This window comes from Branchiostoma belcheri, unplaced genomic scaffold, assembly GCF_001625305.1.
Source record: "Branchiostoma belcheri isolate BF01 breed outbred unplaced genomic scaffold, Haploidv18h27 scaffold83, whole genome shotgun sequence".
In the NCBI taxonomy this organism is placed as follows: domain Eukaryota; kingdom Metazoa; phylum Chordata; class Leptocardii; order Amphioxiformes; family Branchiostomatidae; genus Branchiostoma; species Branchiostoma belcheri.
Window position 1 is genome coordinate 145079 of NW_017804498.1, and position 9621 is coordinate 154699.

The window sequence follows — 9621 nt, forward strand, 5'->3', positions numbered from 1 at the left end:
TAATAAACGCCCCTCCCCGGATATAGACTTGGGGGTAAAAGTGCATAGAATAATTTACGGTGATACCAAATATTCAACTGTTACGTATGTATTCCTTAGCCCCGCCCACCTCCGTCAAAACTTTAAAATGCCAAAATAGAATAATGCAAATATTTAAAGGACATGCCGCCAATCTCTCATTGGTCAAACTGCTAATTTCCATTCTCTCATTGGTTGAACTGCTAATTATGATGGACAGTCCAAGGGCGTGGAAGAAGAGCAGATGTTGTTCACGATGGCAACACGCACAGGACCACATGTCATGTGTGCTCGTGACCGGCTAAGCATATTTGTCTACCGTTCTTCTATCTCATGAGCTGTCATAATTAATGCTATATCTATATGTCTTTATATATGCACCTTCCGCTGCCTTTTCTGATAAAAGCTGTTTTTGTTACATCATTAGACCCTTGTTCACACTGTACAACCTCTTTAAGGTCATTGATAGGTCAGAAAAGTAAAAAAAAAAAACTCTGGACAGCTAATACAAAACATGTTACACATTGTCAAATCTGTGTTAGTTACGTGGTCGATAAAGACGGATAGGTTTTACTTCACCTGCAGGTATAAGAATGTTGTCCAGTTTAAAAATGTCCTTACTTATAACGACTTGCTCCTAAAAGATGAAGCTAAAAACTGTAGTTTTTTTGAAGGAAAAAAAGCCAAAAGTGCGATGTTGTAACCTTTGTTACCGTAATTCTGTACATTTCAATGGGAATGAGCCTAAAATGGTGAGAATGACTTTACCTCCTCAAGGTCTTAATTGTACCAAACTTGCGTTAGATGTATATCTTCTGTGCTCTGCCCTTCACGTTTATATAAATCGCAGCTGTTTTCTGAGTCATAAGACCTTGAAGGTCCTCTGTTTTATATGCTCTTACAAATCGTTCCCGTGTGAAAGGATTTATTTATAAGGAGTAAATCGTCAAACCAAGGACTGTGTAATGTCCTTGTTCAAACCAAAACCTCAGTAATCGGTATTACTTTCTGTCAAATTGCCGAACTTTGTTGTACAAGAAAACTTTTGTTATTGTCATCACGACGTGTTTTCATCAAGCTAGGCTAGGTCATAGATTAAACTTTCTGTCTAATCCAGGTACGGATAGTAGTTGATTAGTCATAGTACTTAATTTTCTGAAGTGCCTATTGTACTTCTCTGTCGTCGGGCTGTTTTCCTGTTTAATGAAATGTTTATATTCAAATCCACCATGGCTCGTGACGTACGTAGATACACGTGTGACATGTGATGGTGTATCAGGCGCGAAATAGTTCAAAGGTCACGACCTGCAGCAGCAGTAATGGCGGCGTACATCGGTAGCATGGAGGGCGCGATCCAAACCGTTCGCGAGGCCATAAAACACATTTTTGTACCTTATAACCTGTCCAATATCCTACTAGGCGTGTCGTTTCTGGTGATGAAGACTGTTCCACCCGTGTGCACCTGGCTGTTCCCTGCCCGTGACGATCTAGGCCCGTGCGAACTGGACTGGCGAGAGCAAGAGATTCTCATGTTTTTGCTGTTGGCCATCTTTGCTAAGACCCGCCGTGCTACTAGCATGCACCAGTACGCCAGTACAACCTATCTGTTCTCCAAGGCGGCCAATTTCATATTATACATGCGCGTAGACCCGCGGTTTGGCGCGATCTTCGCCATTCTGTGCCTGGTGGTGTTCCTGATCTTCCCTAAACCGGCTTATACCGGGGAGGACACGATCAAGTTCTACTCCCCGGACAGTCTGGAGGAGACACTTGCCCTGGCCAAGGGGAAGCGGCACGCCACCTACCTGCTGATGGAGTACTACACGGCGTGGTCCCCGGACTGCAGGAGTCTGGCACCTGTTTTTGCAGACCTCTCGAACAGGTGTGTATGTGGTCATTATTTTAGGCCACACTGGTTTGATTATATGGATGATGGCATCCTCCAGGCACCCCCAAAACTTACCATTATTATGAGATCTAACTTAGTGATCAGGAAGGTTGACTGAAAACACAGAACATGCTATACCAAACAATACATTCTTTATTATTGTTCATTTCCATCTTCTTTGGTGAAGCCCTGCTTCCCTTTCTCTGCCATCTTCTTTTCCTTTCGACCTCTGACATCCTTCAAGTATTAAAGTTAAGAAGCAGTATGTTTGCAAGCTTTTTCCTTGGTGATGCAAGCAAGTGGTAATTCGAGCCCTGCTTCCCTTTCTCTGGCATCTTCTTTTCGAATTATAATTCCTTTTGACCTCTGGCATCCTTCAAGTATTAAAGTTAGAAGCAGTATGTTTGCAAACTTTTTCCTTGGAAATGGACAAATATTTAAACACGCACAGATGTCATCCATGTAATCAAGTCAGTGAGGTCTGGTCTTAAGTTCACTATGGCTGCTTGCATCAAAATGTTACTAGTACACTCAGGTGCAAATGTATTCTTCTTCAGACATAATGAGTAGTGAATCTTACCATTCACAATCTAGCTCTTCCTTTCATCTTACAAGTTACATGTATGTGTGTGTGTGTGTTTTTTTCCAGATATAACAGTAAGAACCTACAGTTTGGAAAGCTGGACCTGGGCAGGTATCCAGCCATGGGCAACAAGTACAGGATTGACACGGGCGGCATGAGTAAGGAGCTGCCCACCCTGGTTCTGTACGAGAACGGTCGGGAGAAGATGCGCCGACCTGGCCACGACGTGAAGGGCAAGGTGGTGAAGTATTCCTTCTCCGAAAACGACATTGTGCGTGACTTTGACCTTCGAGACATCTATGATCGCTCCAAGGCAAAGGTCAAGGAAGCCAAAGTGGAGAAGATTGCGGATGGGGTAGAAGAAGTCACGGACACAACCAAGGACAAAACAGAGTAAATGTCAAAAATGTAGTAAAGAATGACTGGAGAGACTAGAATTGCATTGTTTAGGAGTTATAGATAACAGTCATGGTTGTCTCCAAAACTGATTTATGAAGGGTGCAGTCTTCACAGTTGCTTATGGTTACAGAAGTATTGTTTTGGGTGCCTGAACTGTAAGTTTGTGTGTCCGTTTGTTTGGACAGAGTTGGTTGGCAGCATGTGGGAGGGGGAAGATTGACAGGCAGAATGACAGGTCAGAAGTCAAACACAAGGAATGAGGTGAGCTTGAGAATAGGTTGAGAGTTTGTGGGTAGGGGAAGATAGGCAGATTGACAAAGAAGAAGGCAAAAGGTCAGACACAGGAAATGGGGTAAACTTCAAGTTTTCAGTTACGAAAACCCAGAATAGTTCTCAGAAGTCTTGTTACCTTTGCTGAATGGACTGGTATATTTATGTATATGTCAAATTTTTGCTTTATATGTGAACATTGCTCAATGCACATTATTGTGATTTAAGTAGCCCACTCCAACTGCAATAGTCTAACTAGTCACATAGCATATTAGAATGGTCCATTGCAACATATGATGCCAGACTGCAGAACAGTTTTGTTAGTAACCTTTATTGTACTGAGAAACAATGGACAGGTAGTAATAATATGCAGAACTTTCATGGCATGCTGAAGGTTACTAAATGTTGTCAGCCTGCCTTAGCTACATGTACACTGATTGTATTAAAGTATTTGACAACACATTCCTTACAGTCTACTTTCGTGTATTACTTCATATCAAAGTCAAGCCTCTACCATAGGTTACAAACTGTACCGTCTAACTCCTCTGGAATACTATCGGTCTCTTTGGCCTTGGCTGCATCGTGCGATTCTCAAAGATGGCAGAGTGCTTTGTCAAAGTTGGATCATGCGGAAGTTGAGGCGTTGTATGTGTTGTCGTTTTGTTCAGGGAAGACTGCCATCGCCACTGCCTGTTAGGTTAGAAACAAGTTTGTAAAGGTGCAGTCCATTGGAAAATTTAAGTTTCTGCAACACTTTTTGGTGCCTGCACATTGTCCCTAGAATTGCCTCAATGTATGGTGCAACCACATTCGTCATATATAGGCCGTTGTACTATGCTTTATAAGTTGGTGGTGACAAAACCAACCAAAGGCAAGGATCTAATTAAGTCAGTGATTTCTATACCAAAACAGATGGATTTGGCAGAGATATGCAAGACTTTTCCAGCAATACAATCACCTTGCAATCATATAACAATTGTATGACGAATTGAGGCCAGGTCTTTAACAGGTATGTGATGAGATAGTATTGGGACTTATATAATTGATCTCTGTTACAGTAGAGAAATCTGGGAGGGTGGTACTGGTAATGGATAACGTCTCTTACCAGGATCATCGGTGTACACCCAGCTGAAGCGGAAACCTCGGTCCACTGTGTCCGCGTCCGTCTTGAACCTGATAGTGACGTCCTCGTCGTAGGAAATCACCGTGGGGGGAAGGGTGTCGCCACAGAAACGCCCTGTGATCATGATACGGAAAACGATCCGTCGGTCAAATTTCACAGAAAGAGGAAATACGGGACGGACCGGAAAGTTTTTTGTTGTTTTTTTTTGTACAAAAACTACACGGGAAGGATGTTGGAGTACGAATGTTTATACTGTCGGCGTCACGAGGCAATTATGTGTCCTTGTCAATCCTAAGTAAAGGCCGATCCTCTGTGCTGATTTGCCAGGCTCGATTTGTCCTTGTCGAACCTAACTAAAGGCCACTCCTCTATGCTGATTGGTTCTTGTGTGATAGCTGTATGGATAAACCTTATTGGTTGGAGACAGACATAATCGTAGACACGCATAAAAACTTACCAACACGTTCGTTTCCCTTGAAAATGTCGACGTAGTCGTACGAACACCCATCGTATATGGTCGACTTCTCCAGGGCGAAGTCGTGGAACTGCAACACCAAGAAGTGGCTCTTCCCGGACATGGTCCAAGTGCAGTCGACGTTGTTCTCATAGGCGGTCGGGTAACTGTGTGGAGCATATGACAAGGACGACCAAATCTAAGTCGCTTGACGCAACTTTGAAGTTAGCAAGTATACAGGCATTACAGTACAGGTGTAATAGAAAGCGCAATCAAGTAGCTTGCAAACAGTATACAGATTCTGAAGTTGATGAGTACTACATGTAGGTCACGGTTTAATAGTTCACTCTACCGTTCAGTCGCCCATCTTATCTCTCTCTCTCTCTCTCTCTCTCTCTCTCTCTCCCTATCTAGAGAGAGAGAGAGTGTGAGTGAGTGAGTGAATCTAGAGAGAAAGAGAGAGAGAGAGAGTGAGTGAGTGAGTGAGTGAGTGAGTCAGTCAGTAAGTCAGTGAGTCAGTGAGTGAGTGAGTCAGTGAGTCAGTGAGTGAGTGAGTGAGTGAGTGAGTGAATGAGTGAAAGAGAGAGAGAGACTTATCCAGCTTACCCGGGAGATGATATTTCTCCGTCGTGCCCGTGCAGCTGGTCTCCACAGTAGTCCGGATGCCCGGGTCCAAAGTTATGATGGTCGCTTCCCTCCACCTTGTACTTGATATTGAAGCCTGTGCTGGTGATGCTGCCGTCCGAGACCAGGTGTAGCGTCACGTCGTCGTGGAACACACCCGGTCCAGGGTGTGAGGTACCGCACCAACGTCCTGAAAACACAACAGTCTGTCAGCCGTGACGGGGGGTGATATCGACTTCAGACCAACTTTGCACTATATATGGATCAATTCAGCGAACGGTGACGAAAAAAAATGTATGTATCGAAAACTCTAGAAACCAGACTCTAGTGCCCTGTCACCCCGTGGACGTACGTATATAGTATGAGTTGGAACTCACCAAGAGAATTGTACCCAGAGAAGATCTCCAGGTAATCATTTTCGCAGGTCCCAAAGACGGAATTCCCAGCTTGCAGACTGAAGTCCTGGAAAGTGATTTCGACGGTGCCGCCATGGGCCTGGATGGTCCAGAAACAGTCCAAGTTGTTGTCGTAGGGGGCCGGGTAGTCGGGGGTGTTGATTTGGCCGTGGTCGTGGTCGACGATTCCACCACAGTCTTGTTTGAGTGGCAGAAAATAGGGACAAATTCAACGCGGACATTCGTCGTAGGCCCTCGTATGGCTGATGTTGGCTGTGACTACATCAGCCATAGTAAGCATTCTCTACAACAAAACAGCTGGGTTTCGAACGATACATGGACGACTATCCCAAAATGCCTCAATTTGTGATCGTTCGATGACCATGCCATGACCATGAATGTTACCAGGCCCTACGTTACCAATTAAAATTTTGTAACAATGCGTAGCAGAAATGAAAGTTTACATTTACAAAAGTCGTTGATTTCCTGAAGAAAAAAAGAAGCGGTACTTACGTCTGCCACATTGTACTTGATTCCCCTCATAGACAGGGTCCAGGGAACACCAACCGCCGTCCCCGTTATGGTCCGTGTCCACGCACAAGTCCTGGTAATGGTGGTCGTAGTAGAAGGGGAACACACACTCCTCTGTAGCCGAATATAAAACACACATAAGAGAAAAAGTGGGATCATTCGTCTTCCACTGTCTCGGTAAAAGGATTCGAACCCAATAAGTTAGAATTTAGTGTTTAGTAGTTAGTGTAGTTGCATACCATATTGTTACCCATCCTGTTGTCCATCTTTTATTTTCATGTTACATGTACTTACAATTAGCCTACGGGCAGGAACTTGCAATAAACTTTCCTGCATATAAAAACGGACGATTCAGTCAAACCAGGCCAAAAGTTTTTCAAAGTTGCAGTCCCATTTGCTGAGGAGGAGGCGCCTTCGCCGAACCCTTCTTTTATGTCTTATATGGTGTAGTTGTCCAAGCTTTATCAACATGAAGAATGTAGATAGGTTTATCGATGGCGAATGACAGTCTAGCAAAAAGGAAACTCTGGCAAGAAGGATAAGCAGGATAAAGCTACTGACCTTCTCCGCATTCCTTCCAGTTGCCCACGTACACGGCGTCTAGAGAGCACCAGAGTGCGCCCAGGTCGTTCAGTATGCAGCTGGTGTACGTCACGTTCTCATATACAAACGGGAAATGGCACCCTTCTGCAGGTAAAACAGCGTCAAACAAAATGAACAAGACTATACAATGGCATTTATAGGGCTTCGTGTGTTTTCAAAAGATTTGTACGGTTTAACATACATGTACTAGTGCTTTGTGCATTTTGGATAAAATTCAAGACTGCGAATGGTTAGGCATCCCTGTTATAGTGAGAACTTATTAACTACTATACACACTTAATAGACACAGGTGAGGTTTGTGTGAGTGCAAAGTTTCCTAACTTGAGAGATAAAATGAACACCACGTACCTGGCTTGGTGTCGCCTGTAATCGGTATCTCTGAGGAAGGAAGTGAAAATATGGTTTCAAACATTTCATGTGGATTTCATATCAAAAGAAGCATATGAAACATGAAAGCTTAAAGGCGTTTAAAAAACATCTCGGAATCGTATTCATTAAGTTGCATATCCGATGTATGATGATACAACCTCAACCTAAGCCTACTAGTGTTACAAATATAACAAATGTTACAAATATAAAATTCCATCATTTTCTAAAAAAAAACAATCTGGATATTCTTATTAGATATGCATAGAAGGTATTATCTTCATAAACCACTATTATACTACATGTACTATGCTTTGCTTTCCACCCCGGCCGTGACATGTACATGTACCAAATGTCATACAGAGTTGTAGAGTTATATATAGAGGTTTAAAAAACAACAGTTCTCTAGGCAATGCATACGTGCAATTTTCTAAACATTTTCAGTACCGTTAAAAATGATCCACGCTTGAGGCTTCGTCAACCAAAACAAAGTAGCCCGCTTACCCTGAGCAGTAGCCGCTACTGCGAGCACAAAGATGAACAGCATCGTATCTGCTACGGTCTGTCTAAGCTTTAAGGTTCTGAATGCTGGATGATGTTTTACTGTGCTTATATACTACTGCTTACCGAGGCCAACCGTGTTTACCTCACACAGGAGCGGCCTAGCCTTGGATTATATAATCAACGAGATGCTAATTTGGGTTGCAAACAGCTAAATGTGTTTCATATACACATATATCTGTGACGTCAATCCTAGATATAAGAGAGATAGCGGGTTGGGTGAAATGTGAAGAGAGTGGCCTTTTCAAATAAACCGTTTCATTTGGAGACGTCAGGGCTCCACGAAACATGATGTTTAAGTGAGGACTTTTTAGCAGGGGTTGAAAATCTCTCGCATGAAGAAATAGCTGCAATTGCCTAATGTGGGCAACTACTGATGCAACCTAACCCATTTTCGATCTCCTTTAAATTTGCAGCTGTCAGGTGATGTCATGTTACGTAAAACACATGCAAAAACAGCGAGTGATTAATGACTTTCTCCCTTTGGGACAGAATTATAGCCTATATAACCAAGGACCATGCGGAAACACAGACACACTCACAAACAGACACACCAAAAACACTACCTCTAATTTCATGGGGTTGATATTAAGCCAAAACCTAAACCTCTATCTGCTTGAGGGGTAACGATGTCTGATATTTCTACGTACATAATTAATGAGGTCGGGGTTGTCTTCTTCTTTGGACTCAAGCTGATGAATAGTACTACGTTTTAATGATAAGTGGGTTTTGTGATTCTGATAGAAATGTATGTTTTATTTGGGAGAGTTTTTTTTAAATGATGAAAGCTGAGAGAGATCGTGGAAAACACATGATAACACCGGTCGATTTTTGTGACGACATCGGAAGCTGGAGGTCACAGTAGACAACAATTTGGTTTTCCCACGGGGTGTGATGTTACTCACGGTGTTTGTTTTACAATACAGTGAACATTAACAACATTCGAAGTAAATGTCAAGGGCCTTACTACTCAATGACAATGCCTTTCTAGATCTATCATGCCATAGATTATGTGTGTTTGTGCGTGCATAGTGTGTATGTTCCTTTCAGGTTGCACTAATAGTCAGAGGCATTGTAAGAAATGTGTCCACCTTACCTCTCACATGGTCATTTCAATTAGAACGAGTCGCCACTTAAACCCCTATAACACAAGACGGCGATCGACTGAGCGATCATTGAGCGACCAAAATTGGATTTGTGTGATCCTTCATTTTAAGAAATTTGGAATATGATTTAGAAGACAACAAAACGTTTGAAAATCACCTTTTGTGTGTGTGTGTGTGTGTGTGTGTGTTTGTGTGTGTTTGCTTTAAATAATACCTAAACACTGTACATCCTATCGATATCCCAATTATAAAATCAGGAGTCGCAAAAATCCAATGTTGGTCCCTCAACGGTTGCTCGGCCATCACGGTCTACTGAAAATAGATTTTTCTCCGTGCCAGTTCGTCTTCTACCATTCAGTGATGTGATGTGGGAGGCTGGCAGGTGTAGGGTCTACTTAACCCTTAATCTCTCCTCACCGGAATCACCCTCCCTGTAGGAAAACAAAACTGTTTAGCCACGGCGGAGGTGCTTACATGTGTTTTTCCACCTGTCTTTGCTCATAGTTATATAACCGACGAACGGACCCTGGCATCTAACTCTTTAAATTAACCTTAGGGTCGTTTGTTAGACCTTACTCTCTGTTGTCTTTTTTTAAAACCTAACGGCGTCTACAGTATACTCCTAGTCCTTACTTAAGCTAGCTTCTATCGTTTGTTGTCAACTCACCGGATTATTCATATTCTGATTGATGTAATCAAA

At 42.8% G+C, this 9621-nt stretch overlaps 2 protein-coding genes across 2 annotated transcripts; one reads left to right on the forward strand and one right to left on the reverse strand.

The window, feature by feature from the left end:
- The first annotated feature begins 1216 nt into the window (after window positions 1–1216).
- LOC109486847 (thioredoxin-related transmembrane protein 2-like) lies at window positions 1217–3613 on the forward strand. Its single transcript, XM_019790752.1, has 2 exons — window positions 1217–1900; window positions 2556–3613. The coding sequence occupies exons 1-2, from the start codon at window positions 1338–1340 to the stop codon at window positions 2884–2886; spliced, it is 894 nt and encodes a 297-aa protein (XP_019646311.1). The 5' UTR covers window positions 1217–1337; the 3' UTR covers window positions 2887–3613.
- Window positions 2942–7900, reverse strand: LOC109486845 (procollagen C-endopeptidase enhancer 2-like). Its single transcript, XM_019790751.1, has 9 exons — window positions 7759–7900; window positions 7237–7266; window positions 6847–6972; window positions 6268–6399; window positions 5737–5952; window positions 5342–5549; window positions 4739–4902; window positions 4264–4395; window positions 2942–3848 (listed from the first exon to the last, which is right to left on the reverse strand). The coding sequence occupies exons 1-9, from the start codon at window positions 7799–7801 to the stop codon at window positions 3823–3825; spliced, it is 1077 nt and encodes a 358-aa protein (XP_019646310.1). The 5' UTR covers window positions 7802–7900; the 3' UTR covers window positions 2942–3822.
- Between the last annotated feature and the right edge of the window lie 1721 nt (window positions 7901–9621).